The sequence below is a fragment of the Mobula birostris genome, chromosome 11 (assembly GCF_030028105.1).
Source record: "Mobula birostris isolate sMobBir1 chromosome 11, sMobBir1.hap1, whole genome shotgun sequence".
NCBI classification, from domain to species: domain Eukaryota; kingdom Metazoa; phylum Chordata; class Chondrichthyes; order Myliobatiformes; family Myliobatidae; genus Mobula; species Mobula birostris.
Genome location: NC_092380.1, coordinates 32,480,011 through 32,501,565, shown reverse-complemented (window position 1 = coordinate 32,501,565; position 21,555 = coordinate 32,480,011). Strand labels below are relative to the sequence as shown.

General features: G+C 52.0%; 1 protein-coding gene across 1 annotated transcript in view; it reads left to right on the top strand.

Moving 5' to 3' along the window:
• The window catches only part of LOC140204999 (TBC1 domain family member 10B-like), a 55,974-nt gene that overhangs the window by 9,084 nt on the left and 25,335 nt on the right, over positions 1-21,555 (top strand). The window contains exons 2-4 of the mRNA XM_072272046.1: positions 12,108-12,207; positions 12,846-12,953; positions 13,396-13,502. Coding sequence (XP_072128147.1) covers positions 12,108-12,207; positions 12,846-12,953; positions 13,396-13,502 — 315 coding nt within the window. The remainder of the gene's footprint in view (positions 1-12,107; positions 12,208-12,845; positions 12,954-13,395; positions 13,503-21,555) is intronic.

Below are 21,555 nucleotides of genomic sequence, written 5' to 3'. Positions count from 1 at the left end.
ACCAAAGCCTTCAGCCCAACTGATCCATGCGTAGCATGGCATCCTCTCTGCCAGTCTCAGTAACCCGCGTTCAACCCATAACTATCCAAACCCCTCCCTCCATGTACCGATCCAAACGCCTATTAAATACCCACCATGACCACTTCCTCTGGCAGCTCATTACAGCTACTCTCTATCCTTTGTGTGAAGCAGTTGCCTTACTTAATTACTGAGATACAGCGTAAAATAGGCCCTTCTGGCCCTCTGAGCCAAGCTGCCCAGCAACCCTTGTTTTAACCTAGCCTAATCATGGGACAATTTACAATGACCAATTAACCTACTAACTGGTAGGTCTTTGCACAGTGGGAGGAAACTGGAGGGGATAACTTCACTCAACCTCACTTGGCCTGTCACTGAAATGTTTCCACAACCTGTAGACTCACTTTCAAGGACTCTTCATCTCATGTTCTTGATATTTATTGCCGATTTTCTCTGTTTTGTACTTGTGCAGTTTGTGGTCTTTTGCCCACTGGTTGAATGCCCAAGTTGGTGTGGTCTTTCATTGATTCTATTATGGTTATTATTCTATTATGGATTTATTGACTATGACTGCAAGAAAATTAATTTCAAGGTTGTACGTGCTGACTCATACATACTTAGATAAAAAATTTCCTTTGAACTTTGAACCCGAAAGAAACACAGGTGGTCACGGGGTCACAGCAGCAGGAATTGAACCTGGGTCGCTGGTATTGTAAAGTTGTGCTAACCACTACACTATTGTGCCTCTCTGGCCTCTCTTAAATCTTCCCCCTCTTACCTTTTGGACTCCCCAACCCTGGAGAAAAAACTATGACTCTCCACCTTATCCTCATGATTTTATGAACTTCTATGAGGTCACCCCTCAATCTTCTGTGCTCCAGGGAATAAAGATCCCAACCTCTCCCTATAACTCAGGCCCTCTATTCCAAGCAGCATCCTCATGAATCTCTTCTGCACCCTCTCCAGTGCCTTTCGTAAACAGAGTGACCAAAACTGCGCACAGTACTCCAAGTCCTGCCTCAGCAACGAGTTGTGTAACTGCAGTGTACTGCCCTTACTCCTAGACTCGGTGCCCTGACTGGTGAAGGCCAGCATGCTAACACCTTCTTCCCCACCTTGCCTACTCGAGTGGCCCCTTTCAGCGAACTGTGCACTTTTATTCCCAGGTCCCTCTGTTTTCAACACTTTGCCATTCGCTGTGCTACATTCTACTACCAAAATGTATCACCCTATACTTACCCAAGTGTCAGATACTCAATGTTCACAAGAAGAAACATCAACAAAATGTAAATTAAACACAGTTTTTACATGAAAGTACACAATTAAACCATAAGCTATGTCCATTGTGGTGCACAGTTATCACAGTGTTGCTGTCCTGAGATAGTGATTAAGATTGTGCAGTTGGTTCAAAAACTGAATGGTTGGAGGGAAATCACTGTTCCTGAACCTGGTGGTGTGGGACTTCAGTCGCTCTACCTCCTGCCCAGTGGGAGCTGTGAGAAGATGACATGGCCTGGATGTGGGGATCTTTGATGGACATTGCCTTCCTGAGGTGACACCTCAGGAAGTAGGTACTACGAAGGTAGGGAGGGACATGTCTGTGATGGATTGGGCAGAGTCCACTGCTCTCTGCTCATTTGAACTGCCGTGCCAGACCATGATACATCCAGTCAGGACACTGCCAGCAGTATAGCTGTGTAGAAGCACCTGCTCAACCTCCTAAGGAAGTAAAGAGGCTGGAAATGCAGTCGGGGTGAGGAAGGCAGTTTATTACTGGAAAGGCAACAGATTAGAAAGAGGATGATGGATCAAGACATAGGACAGGTCAAGAGACCTTTGACCTGGGCCCAGCATGTGTGTGGTTACGAAGAAAACATGGTAGTGCCTCTACTTCCTTCGAAGTTTGCGAACTTTGACAAACTTCTATAGATTTGTGATAGAGAGTATATTGACTGGTTGTATCAAAGTTTAAAGTACATTTATTATCAAACTATATACATTATACAACCTTGAGATTCATCTCCTTACAGGCAGCCACTAAACAAAAGAACCCATTAAAAAAATCGTCAAACACCCACTGTGCAGAGAGGAAAAAAAAAACACATCTTACAAACAACAAATTAAGCAAATCACATTCAGAACAAAAGTGGATCCATAGACACAAAGCCCAGAGCAGGCCAGGGCCTCAGCCTCAGTTCAGTGCAGAGCGGAATAAACAACACAGAGCAACGAAGAGAACCAGCCTGAACTTGCCTCTGGTTCTGACACCCTGGTGTTTAAATTGTCCAAACATCAGCTGGTTTTTTGTCTAGGACCCGGGCTCTATCACTTCCATAGGCTCTGGGCCTGGACCCAGCTGCCACGATTTGTCCCATACCTGACCTTTCCAAATCAGCACAGCACTTGGATCGATCAGGCCTTGGTTTAGGAGGATGGGCCTTGCGCCTCGCCTTGCCTCTCCTCATCTGGACTTTGCCTTGCACCTGCTCGGTTCGACCCTCGACTCAGCCTCTCCCTTACTTGTGGTGTTCATTTACCATAAATATTACTAGAAAAATTATTATTAATGAAATATTTAGTTGAATTCTTTGTTTGGTGTGCCACTGATAAGTAGTTGCTGGGCTTTACTGGTGCCGAACGCAAAATCCTACAGAAGGAAGTGGATATGACCCAGTCATCGTGGGTAAGGCCCTGCCCACAGAGTGCTGTCGCAAGGAAGCAGCATCCATCATCAGGGACTCCACCATCCAGGACATTTGTCCACAAGAAAGTGAACCTCAGGGTTGTATATGGTGACATATACAGTTACAGAAAAAGTTTGTGAACCCTTTGCAATTAGCTGGTTTTAATTGCATAAAATATGGTCTCATCTTCATCTAAGTCGCAATAATAGACAAACACAATCTACCTAAACTAATAACTCACGCAAACAATTGTACTTTTCATTGCTTTACTGAACACATTGTTCAATCAAACACAATTCAGGCCGAAAAAGTATGTGAACCCTTGTATTTAATAACTGGTAGAACCTCCTTTAGCAGCAATAACTCCACCAAACGTTTCCTGTAACTGCTGATCAGACTTGCACAACAGCGAGGAGGAATTTAAGACCATTCCTCCATACAAAACCGTTCCAGTTCATCAGTATCTCTGGGATACCTTTGTGAACAGCCCTCTTCAGGCCATGCCACAGCATCTCAATTGGGTTAACATCTGGACTCTGACTTGGCCATCCTAACATACAAATTTTCTTCTTTTTAAACCATTCTGTCGTTGATTTATGCTTGTATTTCAGATCATTGTCTTGTTGCATCATCCAACTTCTATTAAGCTTCAGCTGACGGACTGCTACCCTGACATTTTCCTGTAAAATGTCGTGATACAATTTTGAATTCATTGTTCCCTCAATGAATGCAAGCTGTCCAGGCCCTGAGACAGCAAAGCAGCCCCAAACTATGATGCTTCTTCCAGCATGCTTCACAGTTGGGATGAGGTTTTGGTGTTGGTGTGCAGTGCCCTTTTCCCTTTAAACATAATGATGTGCATTTTTGGCAAAAAGCTTAACTTTTGTCTTATCTATCCATTGAACATTGTCCCTGAGGTGTTGTTGAACATCCAGGTTGTCTTTTGCAAACTTGAGACATGCAGAAATATTTTTATTTGGAGAGCAGTGGTTTCCTCTGTGGTGTCCCTCCATGAACACCATTCTTGTTCAGTGTTTTTCTTATTGTGGACACGTGAATAGAGACCGTAGCAAATTCTAGAGATTTCTGCAGGCCTTTTGCTGTTACCCTTGGGTTCTTTTTCACCTCCTTCAGCATTGCATGTTGTGCTCTTGGTGTGATCTTTGCAGGACACCCACTCCTGGGGAGACTAGCAATAGTACAAAGTTTCCTCCATTTGGAGACAATTTCTCTTACTGTGGACTGGTGAACACTCAAGTCTTTAGAAATGCTTTTGTAGCCTTTTCCAGCTTCATGCATCTCTACAATTCTCCTAAGTTCCTCTGAATGTTGTTTAAGTTGAGGCATGGTGCACATAAGCAAATCTTTCTTGAGAAGAGCAGGCTCTGTCAGTAACCTGACTTTATGTGTCTTTATTTTTGTAGGGCAGGGCACCTCTACAACCCACACCTTCAATCTCATCTCAATGATTGGAACACCTAGCTCCAAATAGCTATTTTAGAAGGAATTATCGCAGAGATTCGCATATTTTTTTGAACCTAGACTGTGATTGTTTAAATAGTGTACCGTAGTCAGTATTGATCAGAAGTACAATTGTTTGTGTTAGTAGTTTAGGCAGATCGTTTTTGTCTATTATTGTGACTAAGATGAAGATCAAACCTCGTTTTATGAGTAATTAATGCAAAAAAAACAGGTAATTGCAAAGGGTTTACAAACTTTTTCTTGCAACTGTATGTACTTATAGATTATAAATTTACTTTGAATTTTGAACTTTGGGTGTCTTGCTAGATGGTGAGCGTAAGGTTAGAGGTGCAAATGGTAGCTTGGCGAAATAAGTCCAGGGACAAGGTGCTCTGAGCTCCAGAGTCATCCAGCATGGAAACAGTCTCCCTAGCCCAACTCATCCATATCACCTCCACTTGTCCCATTCCCCTGTTTTTGTCCCTCCAAACAGACCAGTTTAAGACAGCGCTGGTGAATCTCAGCGACTTCTGGCTGGTGGCCAACGAAACAAGGAAAACAACAAAATACTTTGTTAGTCACTCTTTTCTGGCAAATGATCACCACAAGCAATTGTCTGTAACTTTCCTTTGGACTTGGAGGCAATTCAATGTGAGGCAAAACAGTGGGCTGGTCACTGAGAGTGAGGAAGACCTGAGGTTCGGTCAATTTAAGCGCCGTGCTGAATTGGAAAGGTCGGATACAGGCTGATTTGGGGCGGTGAAGTCCAGGCCTCAGAGTGTATTGAAGTGACTGAACCTGATGTTTGGGCAATGACCTAGGTGCTGGACCAGATTGAAAAAGTAAGGGTTTCAGGGTCTGAGGCGAGGGTTGGGCCGGTTCAGCTCGTTGCTCCGTGTCATTTACCTGGCTCTGCGCTGAACTAAGAACCTATGGACAACTCTCTCTTAGTGGACTTCAGTTCAGAATGCTATTTGTTTGCATTTATTGATTGCCATGATTTGCTTTTTTTTTCTTCTGCACATTAGGTGTTTGTCGGTCTTTTTTTGAGTTTTTTTTGGGTTTCTTGTTCTGTGACTGCCTGCTAAGAGACGAATCTCAAGGTGGTATAATGTATACTGGTTGTATAATGTATAATGTTTGGCACGGACCAGAAGGGCCGAGATGGCCTGTTTCCGTGCTGTAATTGTTATATGGTTATACATACTTTGATAATAAGTGTACTTTGAAGTATCTGTGTACCTGTCCAAGTGTCTTTTAAATGTAGCTACCCACTCCTATTTCCTCTAGCAGCTCGTTCACATACCTCCACTGCCCTCTGTATGCTAAAACATGTCTCTTCAAACCAGGAGTTCCCGGCCTTTTTTATGCCATGGACCCCTACGTTAACTGAGGAGTCCATGGACCCCAGGTTGGGAACCCCTGCTTCAAGATGTTCTCTCTCGAGCAACGGAAGCTGAAGGGAATTTATAAAATTAATGGAGGCATAGAGAGGGTAGACAGGCCGAGCAATTTTCCCAGGATGGAAAGGTCAAATACCGGAGAGCATGTTTAAGGAGAGAAGGGGAAAGTTTAAAGGAGAGTTTTTTTTCAGAGAGTGGTGGCTGCCCGGATTGTGGTGTCAGGGAAGGTGGTGGTGGTGTCTTAAGAGCCTCTTAGATAGACACATAGATATGCAGAGAATGGAGGGGCATGGATGTTGTAGAGGCAGAAGGAATTAGTTTAGTTAGGCATTTAATTACTAGTTTAATTAGTTCAGTACAACATCATGGTGTTTAATTAGTTCAGTGCAACTTCATGGGTGTTTAATTAGTTCAGTATAACGTCATGGGTGTTTAATTAGTTCAGTACAACATCATGTGCATGTTCCAGGTTCTAATGTGGAATTAAAGGCCTTGAACCTCCATTTCCTTGACATTCCTGAAAGCCTCTTAAGTTCCATCAGGTGCCACACGACCAAGTTCAGGAACAGTTATTACCCCTCAAGCCATCAGGCTCTTGAACCAGAGGGGATAACTTCACTCAATTTCACTTGCCCTGTCACTGAACTGTTCCCATAACCTGTGGACTCACTTTCAAGGACTCTTCATCTCATGTCCTTGATATTGCTTGCTTGCTTGTTTATTTATTTATTATTAAGAAAAATGATTCTCAGGGTTGTATATGGTGGCATACATGTACTTCGATAATACTTTGTACTTTGAGCTGCCTGTCTTAACCACTGTCTCTTGCAGCACATTCAAGGCACCCATTGTGCTGTGTAAAATCAAAAGAAAACTTGTTCCTCATGTCGCTTCTAAACTGTAAAAGACAAATTCAAAGGAGGTGTATGGGGCAAGTTTCTTTTACACAGAGAGTGGTGGGTGCCTGGGGTGGTGGTGGAGAGAGAGAGAGGCCGATAGAGGTGGTTGAGAAGTATTTAGACAGACACATGAAGAGGCAGGAGTTGGCAGATGCTGATGTGCAGAGGGATTTAGGGGTCCAAATCCACAGCTCCCTGAAAGAGACCACACAGGCCTGTAGGGTGGTTAAGCAGACGTATAGCATCAACTGGATCCCACCAAACACATCTTTCCCTCTCCCCCGCCCCCCCCAACTATCTGCTTTCCGCAGGAGTTGCTCCATTGTCTATTTGTCCTTCCCCGCTGATCTCCTTCCTGGCACTTATCCTTGTAAGCGGAACAAGTGCTACACCTCCTCCCTCACTACCATTTAGGGCCCTAAACAGTCCTTCCAGGTGAGGCGACATTTCTCCTGTGAGTCTGTTGGGGTCATATACAGTGTTCGGTGCTCCTGCATTTAGTGTCTGTAGCATCATGTTTGTCTTCAGTAATTGAGGAACTGACTTCAGGGCTTGGGAAGTTACACTGCAGTTTTATAAACCTCCGGTCAGGCTGCATCTGGAGTATTTCATTCAACTGGTTCCCTTGTTACAGGAAGGGTGTGGGGGCTTTGAGAAGGGTGCAGAAGAAGTTTCACAGGATGCTGCCGGGATTAGAGAGCATGTGCCACAAGGGGAGAGACCAGACAAAGTTGTGCTGAGGGGAGACCGTTCAGAGGTTTATAAGATTACGAGGGGCACAGACAGAGTAGACGGTCAGTAAATTTCTCCCACAGGGTTGAAATGTCAAATGCCAGAGGGTAGGCATTTAAGATGAGAGAGGGAAAATTTGAAGGAGGTTTGTGGGGCATCTGGAATGGGCCTGGGGTGGTGGTAGAGGCAGAAATAATAGAGGTGTTTAAGAGGCTCTCAGATAGATAGTTTAGTTAGTTAGCCACAACTCTGTGGCTGAAGAGCCTGTTCCTGAGCTGTACTGTGATCTACAGAGGACCTTGTCTCCTGCCTGACCCTTCCCTGATCTGCCTACCTCCTGCCATCTCTCTTCTCTCTGCCCCGTCCACCTCTTCCGCACATGAGGTATACTTGTGTAGAACAGTACAGCACAGGGAAAGGTCCTCCGGACCATGATGTTGTACTGAACTAATTAAACTAATTTTTTCTGCCTACAGTGCTCCCGTCCCTTCATTCCCTGCACGTCCATGGGCCTGTCTGACAGCCTCTATCATACCTGCCTCCACCACTCCTGGTAGCATGTTCCAGCCACCCACCGCTCTCTGTGTTATAAAAAGAACCTGCCTGACCCATCTCCTTTGAACTTACCCTCCCCCACCCCACTTTAACTGGATGCCCTCCGCTGCATTAGCTCTAGGAAGTGGCCCCTCCCTCACCTATAACCCTCCCTATCTCTATCTGTTAACCACTCTGGCCCAACATCTCTCCCTGTCTCTAATCCCTTCTGGTCCTTACAGCTCCCCCTATCTCTGTAAACCCCCTCCCCGGCTCTGCGATTCCCCCTCCAGTCAAGGATGTTCTGGAGATCAGAGGCAAAGGGCAGGAACATGACACTGTTAATGTACAGAGGTATCTCGGGTACCACGTCTACAGCTCTCTGAAAGAGGCTGTACAGATTGATAGGATGGTAAAGAATGTGTAAGACACACTTGCCTTCATCCGAAAGAGCACTGAATTCAAGAGTCAGGGAGACTCTGGCCATACCTCACCTGGAGTATTGCATTCAGTTCTGGGCGCCTGGCTACAAGGAAGTGTGTCGGGTGATTTAGAGAGGGTGAAGGAGGAGAGGTTCACCAGGATGCTGCCTGGTTTAGAGAGCAGGAGCTCTCTGATCCAGGAGAGGTTGGAAAAGTGGCTGGTGTTCTCGGGAGTGGCGGAGACCTGATAGAGGTTTATAAGATTATGAGAGGCACGGATAGAATGGAGAATTGGTAATTTTTCCCAGGACGGCTCGTAGGGGAAGGAGTGGGGTTTATGGGGATGGGGAGAGGAGGGATTACCTCCCAGCCCTGTTGACAGCAATTCTGCACCTGGACGTGGAAACCTCCCCTCACTTGCCTCGCCTTACCCACCTCGCTAGAGCTCAGATCCCAGACCGCCAGTTAACAGCAGCTCCATGAATGGGCTCCTTTGTTATCGGAATAAAGCAATCCAATGAGAGACATTCCCGAGCTGCACCACTGGCTGGGTGCCAGTGGGGACAGGGAAGCACGAGACGGACTGACTCCGCACTTGTTGGGAATATTGAATACAAGGGCCAGGAGAATTGCTCCGGCTGTGGTCAGACCTTGGCTGGACTACCATGCGGTCCTAGGGAGTATCGAGGGACAAAGAGACCTCGATGTACAAGGGTAGGACACACATCGTGAATGGTGGGGAGTATTGAGGAACAGAGGGACCTCTGTGTATGAGAGTAGGGCGCACATCGTGAATGGTGGGGTGTATCGAGGAACAGAGGGACCTCGGTATATGAGAGTAGGGCGCACATCGTGAATGGTGGGGAGTATCGAGGAACAGAGGGACCTCGGTGTATGAGAGTAGGGCGCACATCGTGAATGGTGGGGAGTATCGAGGAACAGAGGGACCTCGGTGTATGAGAGTAGGGTGCACATCGTGAATGGTGGGGGGTATCGAGGAACAGAGGGACCTCGGTGTATGAGAGTAGGGTGCACATCGTGAATGGTGGGGAGTATCGAGGAACAGAGGGACCTCGGTGTATGAGAGTAGGGTGCACATCGTGAATGGTGGGGAGTATCGAGGAACAGAGGGACCTCGGTGTATGAGAGTAGGGCGCACATCGTGAATGGTGGGGAGTATTGAGGAACAGAGGGACCTTGGTGTATGAGAGTAGGGCGCACATCGTGAATGGTGGGGAGTATTGAGGAACAGAGGGACCTTGGTGTATGAGAGTAGGGCGCACATCGTGAATGGTGGGGAGTATCGAGGAACAGAGGGACCTTGGTGTATGAGAGTAGGGCGCACATCGTGAATGGTGGGGAGTATCGAGGAACAGAGGGACCTTGGTGTATGAGAGTTAGGGCGCACATCGTGAATGGTGGGGAGTATCGAGGAACAGAGGGACCTTGATGCACACACTGTGAATGGTGGAGAGTCAGCATGAGTGTAGAGGAGTCAGGAAACATTCACCAGGACATTTCTGGGACTGGAGGGCTTGAGTTATAAGGAGAGACTGGACAGGGCTGGGACTGTTTTCCCTGGAGTGAAGAAGGCTGTGGTGTATAAAACCACAAGGGGTGTAGATAAGGAGTGTGGTCATGGTCTCTCTCTCCCAGGGGAGGGTCGCCTAAAATGAGAGGGCACTTGTAAGGTGAGAGGGGAAAGGTTTAAAGGTGCAGTTTGCCACACAGAAGACGGTGAGGATATGAAATGAGCTGCCTGAGGAAGTGGGGAAGAGGCTACAATTAAAAGACCCTTGCACAGGTACATGGATATGAAAGGCTTTGAGGGATGTGGGCCAGACGTGGGCAGATTGGATTAGCTTAGATACGCATCTTAGTTGACATGACTCTTTGGGTCAAAGGCTTTGTTTCAGTGCTGTGGGACCCTGCCAGTCGATAGGCCCTTCAGCCCATGCTGACCGACATCCCCAGCTCCATTTTCCAGAATCACTATCACTGGCAAATGTCATCAAGTCTGTTCATTTGGGGCAGCATGTTTCCACGTTTGACCCTTATACTGCCAAACTTTTTCTATCTGTGTACCTGTCCAAGTGTATTTTAAATATCGTTAATGTACCTGCCTCAGCCACTTCCTCTGGCAGCTCGTCCCATAAACTTACCACCCTCTGGGTGGAAAATTGTCTGTCTCCTTAAACCTGTTCCCTCTAATTCTTGATTCTCCAACCTGAAACATTGTGTGCATTCACTCTATTTATGATTTTAAACACCCCTATAAGGTCACCCCTCAGTCTCTGTCCAAAGGAATAAAGTCGCAACCTCCCCAAGCTGTCTTCAAAACTCAGTCCCTCAGGTCCAGGAACATCCTCCTAAACTTTTTCCAGTTTAATGGTATCTTTCGTATGACAGGGCGACCAAAACTGAACACAGTGCGGTCTCACCAACATCTTATACAACCGCAACATAACCTCCCAGCTCCTGTACTTGGTGTTGTGACTGATGAAGGCCAGCATGTCAAAGACCTTTTTCGCCTCCCCGTCTACCTGTGCCCCCTCCCTCAGGGAACCGTGTACCTGTACTCCCTTTGGTACTCATCACCCCATCACCTGGGGTGCAGCTGTTGGGATGTTATATTGAATTTGAAGTATTGCGGTGTGATCTGGTCACCTGCCTTCAGGAAAGATATCAATAAGTTTGCAGGAGTGTAGAGATGTTGCCGAGACTTGCCTGGTTACTGGGAAATGTTGAGTAGGTTATGACTTCATTCCCAGAAGCGGAGGATAATGAGGTGAAATCTTAGAGTGTAAGTGAAGTTATGAGGGGTGCAGACTTTTTCCACTGAGGTTGGGTGAGATTGGAATGAGAGATCATAGGTTTACGGTGAAAGGGGAAGTATTAAGAAGCTGAGTGGAAACTTCTTCACTGAGTATGGAAAGAGCTGGAGGGGTGTGGACAGATATGATTTGGGTGTAGTAAGATGGTACTGGACAGAAAACCAGGACGGCAGGAGGGCCGAAGGGCCTGCTTCTGTGTTGTAGTACTCTGCGGCTCCCTCTCCCACTTCCCACTACCCAACCTGCGGCCCTCCCTGTGTGCCAGGACCTTGGGAGGCACGGAGGGCAGCGTCTAGCCCCAGCAGAGCAGCAGGAACCGACGGGCTGAAGGAGGGAGTGCAGCAGGAGGCGGGGAGGCGGCAGTGGTGGTGGGAAGTATACAGTATCAGAATGTGTCCATAAAAACAAATCACACTCATTTGAGAAACAGGAAGGGCGGGTGAGATGTCACAGCCTTGGTTAACGCTTGCCTTACTGCCATCCCATGTCAAAGAATAGAGCTCCCTCCACTCCATCCCATCAAACACTCACAGGGTCTGACACAGAGTGAATCTCCCTCCACACTGTCCCATCACACACTCCCGGGGTCAGACACAGAGTGAATCTCCCTCCACACCGTCCCATCACACACTCCCGGGGTCAGACACAGAGTGAATCTCCCTCCACTCCATCCTATCAAACACTCACAGGGTCTGACACAGAGTGAATCTCCCTCCACACTGTCCCATCACACACTCCCGGGGTCAGACACAGAGTGAATCTCCCTCCACACCGTCCCATCACACCCCCCCGGGGTCAGACACAGAGTGAATCTCCCTCCACATCGTCCCATCACACACTCCCGGGGTCAGACACACAGTGAAGCTCCCTCCACACTGTCCCATCACACACTCCCGGGGTCAGACACACAGTGAAGCTCCCTCCACACTGTCCCATCACTCACTCCCGGGGTGAGACACACAGTGAAGCTCCCTCCACACTGTCCCATCACACACTCCCGGGGTCAGACACAGAGTAAAACTCCCTGCACACCAGCCCATCACACACTCCCGGGGTCAGAGTGAAGTTCCCTCCACACTGTCCTGTCAGATTTCTGATGTCAGTTGCCTGTCTGTTGCAGGGAAAGCGCGATCGCTGTGGATGTGGCCCGGATGCGGGAGATGAAGTGGCTGGAAATGTTGAATCGCTGGGACAAGTGGGTGGCCCGAAGATTTGACAAGGTGAGGGCCACATCCGTGGTGGCACTGCAGGTCCCTCAGGCCAGATCCCCACTGCCTGTACTGTTTCTGTGCCTAAGTATGCATCTGTGTGTGTGTGAGAAACCTCACTGGTTACCTCCAGTGTCCCAAAGGAAGTGTGGAGTGATGCCCCTCCACCTCTCCTATGTGGATGCGGAATAGAATCTGGGGGCAGACGTGTGGATTGATGGTTAGCACCATCTTGATGGGTCAAAGGGCCATTTTCTCTACTGGAATCTGAGCCTTGAGAAAGTATGGAGGAGGGTTTGCCAGCATTTAACACACATCCCTGTTTTCCCATCAAGGAACTGTAAATTCTCACCCATCCCCAAACTTATGAGGAAGTGGGATCCTTGCCAGCATTTATTGCTCATTCTTGACCCCCCCCCCCTTTGAAGGTGGGGTGAGGGTGATCACATGCCTCGGCACTCATGGCTCTGTCAGATGAGGGAGATCCGAAATTCAGACCTGGCCTTGGTGAAGGGGGTGGGCCATGTTTCTCTCTCCCTGCTTTTACCCCGAGTCTCTGCACCCTCTCCCTCTCCCTCTCCCTCTCGTGTGGCATTCACCCTCAGCTGTGTTGTCTCTGACCTCGGCCTCTCTCCCCTGCTTTGCCCCAGGTGAAGTTGAGGTGCCGGAAGGGCATTCCCTCCTCGCTTCGGGCTCGGGCCTGGCAGGAACTGTCCCGCAGCAAGCAGCTGATGGACCAGAATCCCGGCAAGTTCGAGGTAAGCTTCCTACTGAGGGAGTGGGGTAGGGGGGTTATTGTAGTATGCACCTCCATAGACCTTCCCTCCTCTTTCCCCTACTCTCCCCTGCCTCTCCCCCTCCCCCCACTCTCACCCCTCTCCCACTCTTCCTGACCTCTACCCCCCTTCCCTCCTCTCTCCACTCCTGCTCCCCTCTCACACCCCCTTTTCCCCTCTCCATCCCCTGACCCACGCCTCACTTCTGACCCTCACCCAATCACCTCTCCCCCTCCTCCCTCCCCCCATATCTTCCCCACCCCTCCCTTTCTACTGGTGGTGTTCGTGTGAATGGGATCCAGCCGGTTCCACTCAGTCACCTAATGCTGTTCTCCCCCCCCCCCCCCCCCAGTATCACCGTTGTGTTGGTGGGGGAGACCAGTTCATTCCTCTCTTGAACCCACTGCTCTCTCTGCCTCCCCAGGAACTGGACCGGCAGCCGGGAGACCCCAAGTGGCTGGACATCATTGAAAAGGATTTGCACAGACAGTTCCCATTCCATGAGATGTTTGCACTCCGCGGGGGACATGGGTGGGTCCGCTGTACTCAGAGATGGTCTGTGCGTGAGAGAGAGGGGAGTGTGTGGGGGGATACAGAGAGGGGAGTGTGTGTGTGGGGGGATACAGAGAGGGGAGTGTGTGTATGGGGGGGATACAGAGAGGGGAGTGTGTGTGGGGGGGATACAGAGCGGGGAGTGTGTGTGTGGGGGGATACAGAGAGGGGAGTGTGTGTATGGGGGGGATACAGAGAGGGGAGTGTGTGTGGGGGGGATACAGAGAGGTGAGTGTGTGTGTCGGGGATACAGAGAGGGGAGTGTGTGTGTGGGGGGGATACAGAGATGGGAGTGTGTGTGGGTGTATACACAGAGGGGAGTGTGTGGGGTGGCGATACAGAGAGGGGAGTGTGTGTGGGGGAGAATACAGAGAGGGGAGTGTGTGTGGGGGGGGATACAGAGAGGGTAGTGTGTGTGTGGGGGATACAGAGAGGTGAGTGTGTGTGGGGGGGGAATACAGAGAGGGGAGTGTGTGTGGGGGGGATACAGAGAGGGAAGTGTGTGTGGAGGGGATACAGAGAGGGGAGTGTGTGTGGGGTGGATACAGAGAGGGGAGTGTGTGTGTGTGTGTGGGGCGAGATACAGAGGGGAGTGTGTGTGTGGGGGGCTATACACAGATGGGAGTGTGTGTGGGGACTACAGAGAGAGGAGTGTGTGTGGGGCATACAGAGAGGGGAGCGTGTGTGTGGGGGGATACACAGAGGGGAGTGTGTGGGGGGGATACAGAGAGAGGAGTGTGTGTGGGTGTATACAGAGAGGTGAGTGTGTGTGTGGGGTGAGATATATAGAGGGGAGTGTGTGGGGGGCGATACAGAGAGGGGAGTGTGTGTGGGGGGGATACAGAGAGGGGAGTGTGTGTGGGGGGGATACAGAGAGGGGAGTGTGTGTGGGGGGGGATACAGAGAGGGTAGTGTGTGTGTGGGGGATACAGAGAGGTGAGTGTGTGTGTGGGGGGGGTATATACAGAGAGGGGAGTGTGTGTGTGTGTGGGGTTACAGAGAGGGGAGTGTGTTTGTGGGGGGATACAGAGAGGGGAGTGTGTGTGTGGGTGTATACAGAGAGGTGAGTGTGTGTGTGGGGTGAGATATATAGAGGGGAGTGTGTGGGGGGCGATACAGAGAGGGGAGTGTGTGTGGGGGGGATACAGAGAGGGGAGTGTGTGTGGGGGGGATACAGAGAGGGGAGTGTGTGTGGGGGGGATACAGAGAGGGGAGTGTGTGTGGGGGGGATGCAGAGGGGAGTGTGTGTGGGGGGGATACAGAGAGGGGAGTGTGTGTGTGAGGATACATAGAGGGGAGTGTGTCTGTGTGTGTGTGTGGGGTTACAGAGAGGGGAGTGTGTGTGGGGTTACAGAGAGGGGAGTGTGTGTGTGGGGGGGATACAGAGAGGGGAGTGTGTGTGTGGAGGGGATACAGAGAGGGGAGTGTGTGTGTGTGGGGGTGATACAGAGAGGGGAGTGTATGTGTGTGTGGGGAGATACAGGGGAGTGTGTGTGTGGGGGGATACAGAGAGGGGTGTGTGTGTGGGGCATACAGAGAGGGGAGTGTGTGTGGGGGGGATACAAAGGGGGAGTGTGTGTATGGGGGGGGATACAGAGAGGGGAGTGTGTGTGTGTGTGGAGGGATACAGAGAGGGGAGTGTGTGTGTGTGGAGGGATACAGAGAGGGGAGTGTGTGTGTGTGGGGGAGATACAGAGAGGTGAGTGTGTGTGGGGGGATACAGAGAGGGGAGTGTGTGTGGGGGTGATACAGAGAGGGGAGTGTATGTGGGGGGGATACAAAGAGGGGACTGTGTGTGGGGGGGATACAGAGGGGAGTGTGTGTGGGGGGATACAGAGGGGAGTGTGTGTGTGGGGTTACAGAGAGGGGAGTGTGTGTGTGGGGGGAGATACAAAGAGGGGAGTGTGTGTGTGGGGGGATACAGAGAGGGGACTGTGTGTGTGGAGGGGATACAGAGAGGGGAGTGTGTGTGTGGGGGGATACAGAGAGGAGTGTGTGTGTGTGGGTGGGATACAGAGAGGGGAGTGTGTGTGTGTGTGGGGGGGATACAGAGGGGAGTGTATGTGTGGAGGGGATACAGAGAGGGGTGTGTGTGTGTGGGTGTATACAGAGAGGTGAGTGTGTGTGTGGGGCGAGATATATAGAGGGGAGTGTGTGGGGGGCGATAGAGGGGAGTGTGTGTGTGGGGGATACAGAGAGGGAAGTGTGTGTGGGGGGGATACAGAGGGGAGTGTGTGTGGGGGGGATACAGAGAGGGGAGTGTATGGGGGGGATACAGAGAGGGGATTGTGTGTGGGGGGGATACAGAGAGGTGAGTGTGTGTGTCGGGGATACAGAGAGGGGAGTGTGTGTGTGGGGGGGATACAGAGATGGGAGTGTGTGTGGGTGTATACACAGAGGGGAGTGTGTGGGGTGGCGATACAGAGAGGGGAGTGTGTGTGGGGGAGAATACAGAGAGGGGAGTGTGTGTGGGGGGGGATACAGAGAGGGTAGTGTGTGTGTGGAGGATACAGAGAGGTGAGTGTGTGTGTGGGGGGGGTATATACAGAGAGGGGAGTGTGTGTGTGTGTGGGGTTACAGAGAGGGGAGTGTGTGTGTGGGGGGCGATACAGAGAGGGGAGTGTGTGTGAGGGGGGATACAGAGAGGGTAGTGTGTGTGTGGGGGATACAGAGAGGGGAGTGTGTGTGGGGGGGGATACAGAGAGGGGAGTGTGTGTGTGGGGTATACAGAGAGGGTAGTGTGTGTGGGGGGGGAATACAGAGAGGGGAGTGTGTGTGGGGGGGATACAGAGAGGGAAGTGTGTGTGGAGGGGATACAGAGAGGGGAGTGTGTGTGGGGTGGATACAGAGAGGGGAGTGTGTGTGTGTGTGTGGGGCGAGATACAGAGGGGAGTGTGTGTGTGGGGGGCTATACACAGATGGGAGTGTGTGTGGGGACTACAGAGAGAGGAGTGTGTGTGGGGCATACAGAGAGGGGAGCGTGTGTGTGGGGGGATACACAGAGGGGAGTGTGTGGGGGGGATACAGAGAGAGGAGTGTGTGTGTGGGGGGCTATACACAGATGGGAGTGTGTGTGTGGGGGGATACAGAGAGAGGAGTGTGTGTGTGGGGGGCTATACACAGATGGGAGTGTGTGTGTGGGGGGGGATACAGAGAGGGGAGTGTGTGTGTGGGGGGTGATACAGAGAGGGGAGTGTGTGTGGGGGGGATACAGAGAGGGGAGTGTGTGTGGGGGGGATACAGAGAGCGGAGTGTGTGTGGGAGGATACAGAGAGGTGAGTGTGTGTGTGGGTGGGATACAGAGAGGGGAGTGTGTGTGGGGGGGATACAGAGAGGTGAGTGTGTGTGTGGGGGGAATACAGAGAGGGGAGTGTGTGTGGGGGGGAATACAGAGAGGGGAGTGTGTGTGTGGGGGGATAGAGAGGGGCGTGTGTGTGGGTGTATACAGAGAGGGTAGTGTGTGTGTGGGGGATACAGAGAGGGGAGTGTGTGTGGGGGGGATACAGAGAGGGGAGTGTCTGTGTGGGGGGATACAGAGAGGGGAGTGTGTGTGGGGGGAGATACAAAGAGGGGAGTGTGTGTGTGGAGGGATACAGAGAGGGAAGTGTGTGTATGGGGTAATACAGAGAGGGGAGTGTGTGTGTGTGGGGGGATACAGAGAGGGGAGTGTGTGTGGGGGGGGATACAGAGAGGGGAGTGTGTGTGTGTGGGGGGATACAGAGAGGGGAGTGTGTGTGGGGGGGGATACAGAGAGGGGAGTGTGTGTGTGGAGGGGATACAGAGGTGAGTGTATGTGTGTGTGGGGAGATACAGAGGGGAGTGTGTGTGGGGGGGATACAGAGAGGGGAGTGTGTGTGGGGGGGATACAGAGAGGGGAGTGTGTGTGGGGGGATACAGAGAGGGGAGTGTGTGTGTGTGTGCGGGGGGATACAGAGAGGGGAGTGTGTGTGTGTGGGGTATACAGAGAGGGGAGTGTGTGTGTGGGGTGGGAATACAGAGGGGATTGTGTGGGGGGGATACAGAGAGGGGAGTGTGTGTGTGTGTGGGGGGCTATACACAGATGGGAGTGTGTGTGGGGACTACAGAGAGAGGAGTGTGTGTGGGGCATACAGAGAGGGGAGCGTGTGTGTGGGGGGATACACAGAGGGGAGTGTGTGGGGGGGATACAGAGAGCGGAGTGTGTGTGTGGGGGGCTATACACAGATGGGAGTGTGTGTGTGGGGGATACAGAGAGAGGAGTGTGTGTGTGGGGGGCTATACACAGATGGGAGTGTGTGTGTGGGGGGGGATACAGAGAGGGGAGTGTGTGTGTGGGGGGTGATACAGAGAGGGGAGTGTGTGTGGGGGGGATACAGAGAGGGGAGTGTGTGTGGGGGGGATACAGAGAGCGGAGTGTGTGTGGGAGGATACAGAGAGGTGAGTGTGTGTGTGGGTGGGATACAGAGAGGGGAGTGTGTGTGGGGGGGATACAGAGAGGTGAGTGTGTGTGTGGGGGGAATACAGAGAGGGGAGTGTGTGTGGGGGGGATACAGAGAGGGGAGTGTGTGTGTGGGGGGATAGAGAGGGGCGTGTGTGTGGGTGTATACAGAGAGGGTAGTGTGTGTGTGGGGGATACAGAGAGGGGAGTGTGTGTGGGGGGGATACAGAGAGGGGAGTGTCTGTGTGGGGGGATACAGAGAGGGGAGTGTGTGTGGGGGGAGATACAAAGAGGGGAGTGTGTGTGTGGAGGGATACAGAGAGGGGAGTGTGTGTATGGGGTAATACAGAGAGGGGAGTGTGTGTGTGTGGGGGGATACAGAGAGGGGAGTGTGTGTGGGGGGGGATACAGAGAGGGGAGTGTGTGTGTGGGGGGATACAGAGAGGGGAGTGTGTGTATGGGGTAATACAGAGAGGGGAGTGTGTGTGTGTGGGGGGATACAGAGAGGGGAGTGTGTGTGGGGGGGGATACAGAGAGGGGAGTGTGTGTGTGGAGGGGATACAGAGGTGAGTGTATGTGTGTGTGGGGAGATACAGAGGGGAGTGTGTGTGGGGGGGATACAGAGAGGGGAGTGTGTGTGGGGGGGATACAGAGAGGGGAGTGTGTGTGGGGGGGATACAGAGAGGGGAGTGTGTGTGTGTGGGGTATACAGAGAGGGGAGTGTGTGTGTGGGGTGGGAATACAGAGGGGATTGTGTGGGGGGGATACAGAGAGGGGAGTGTGTGTGTGTGGGGGGCTATACACAGATGGGAGTGTGTGTGGGGACTACAGAGAGAGGAGTGTGTGTGGGGCATACAGAGAGGGGAGCGTGTGTGTGGGGGGATACACAGAGGGGAGTGTGTGGGGGGGATACAGAGAGAGGAGTGTGTGTGTGGGGGGCTATACACAGATGGGAGTGTGTGTGTGGGGGGATACAGAGAGAGGAGTGTGTGTGGGGGGCTATACACAGATGGGAGTGTGTGTGTGGGGGGGGATACAGAGAGGGGAGTGTGTGTGTGGGGGGTGATACAGAGAGGGGAGTGTGTGTGGGGGGATACAGAGAGGGGAGTGTGTGTGGGGGGGATACAGAGAGCGGAGTGTGTGTGGGAGGATACAGAGAGGTGAGTGTGTGTGTGGGTGGGATACAGAGAGGGGAGTGTGTGTGGGGGGGATACAGAGAGGTGAGTGTGTGTGTGGGGGGAATACAGAGAGGGGAGTGTGTGTGGGGGGGATACAGAGAGGGGAGTGTGTGTGTGGGGGGATAGAGAGGGGCGTGTGTGTGGGTGTATACAGAGAGGGTAGTGTGTGTGGGGGATACAGAGAGGGGAGTGTGTGTGGGGGGGATACAGAGAGGGGAGTGTCTGTGTGGGGGGATACAGAGAGGGGAGTGTGTGTGGGGGGAGATACAAAGAGGGGAGTGTGTGTGTGGGGGGATACAGAGAGGGGAGTGTGTGTATGGGGTAATACAGAGAGGGGAGTGTGTGTGTGTGGGGGGATACAGAGAGGGGAGTGTGTGTGGGGGGGGATACAGAGAGGGGAGTGTGTGTGTGGGGGGATACAGAGAGGGGAGTGTGTGTATGGGGTAATACAGAGAGGGGAGTGTGTGTGTGTGGGGGGATACAGAGAGGGGAGTGTGTGTGGGGGGGGATACAGAGAGGGGAGTGTGTGTGTGGGGGGGATACAGAGGTGAGTGTATGTGTGTGTGGGGAGATACAGAGGGGAGTGTGTGTGGGCGGGATACAGAGAGGGGAGTGTGTGTGGGGGGGATACAGAGAGGGGAGTGTGTGTGTGTGTGCGGGGGGATACAGAGAGGTGAGTGTGTGTGTGTGGTGGGAATACAGAGGGGATTGTGTGGGGGGGATACAGAGAGGGGAGTGTGTGTGGGGGAAAATACAGAGATGGGAGTGTGTGTGGGGGGATACAGAGAGGGGAGTGTGTGTGGGGGTGATACAGAGAGGGGAGTGTGTGTGTGGGGGGATACAGAGAGGGGAGTGTGTGTGGGGGGAGATACAAAGAGGGGAGTGTGTGTGTGGGGGGATACAGAGAGGGGAGTGTGTGTATGGGGTAATACAGAGAGGGGAGTGTGTGTGTGTGGGGGGATACAGAGAGGGGAGTGTGTGTGGGGGGGGATACAGAGAGGGGAGTGTGTGTGTGGGGGGATACAGAGAGGGGAGTGTGTGTATGGGGTAATACAGAGAGGGGAGTGTGTGTGTGTGGGGGGATACAGAGAGGGGAGTGTGTGTGGGGGGGGATACAGAGAGGGGAGTGTGTGTGTGGGGGGGATACAGAGGTGAGTGTATGTGTGTGTGGGGAGATACAGAGGGGAGTGTGTGTGGGCGGGATACAGAGAGGGGAGTGTGTGTGGGGGGGATACAGAGAGGGGAGTGTGTGTGTGTGTGCGGGGGGATACAGAGAGGTGAGTGTGTGTGTGTGGTGGGAATACAGAGGGGATTGTGTGGGGGGGATACAGAGAGGGGAGTGTGTGTGGGGGAAAATACAGAGATGGGAGTGTGTGTGGGGGGATACAGAGAGGGGAGTGTGTGTGGGGGTGATACAGAGAGGGGAGTGTGTGTGTGGGGGGATACAGAGAGGGGAGTGTGTGTGCGTGGGGATACAGAGAGGGGAGTGTGTGTGTGGGGGGGATACAATGAGGAGAGTGTATGTGTGTGTGGGGAGATACAGAGGGGAGTGTGTGTGTGGGGATACAGAGAGGGGAGTGTGTGTGGGGGGGATACAGAGGGGGTGTGTGTGTGTGGGGGGGGATACGGAGAGGGGAGCGTGTGTGTGGGAGGGATACAGAGAAGGGATTGTGTGGGGGGGGATACAGAGAGGGGAGTGTGTGTGGGGGGAATACAGAGAGGGGAGTGTGTGTGGGGGGAATACAGAGAGGGGAGTGTGTGTGGGGGGATACAGAGAGGGGAGTGTGTGTGGGGGGGATACAGAGAGGGGAGTGTGTGCGTGTGGGGGGATACAGAGGGGACTGTGTGGGGCGAGATACAGAGAGGGGAGTGTGTGTGTGGGGGGCTATACACAGATGGGAGTGTGTGGAGGGGATACAGAGAGGGGAGTGTATGGGGGGGATACAGAGAGGGGAGTGTGTGGGGTGGATACAGAGGGAAGTGTGTGTGGGGGGGATACAGAGATGGCAGTGTGTGTGTGTGGGGGGATACAGAGAGAGGAGTGTGTGTGTTTGGTTGGGGATACAGAGAGGGGTGTGTGTGTGGGGGGTGATACAGAGGGAAGTGTGTGTGGGGGGATACAGAGAGGGGAGTCTGTGGGGATACAGAGAGGGGAGTTTGTGTGGGGGGGATACAGAGAGGGGAGTGTGTGTGTGCGGGGGGATACAGAGAGGGGAGTGTGTTTGGTGGGGATACAGTGAGGAGAGTGTGTGTGGGGGGATACAGAGAGGGGAGTCTGGGGATACAGAGAGGGGAGTGTGTGTGTCGGGGATACAGAGAGTGGAGTGTGTGGGGGGGCATACAGACAGAGGGGAGTGTGTGGGGGGGATACAGAGAGGTGAGTGTGTTTGTGGGGGGATACAGAGAGGGGAGTGTGTGTGTGGGTGTATACAGAGAG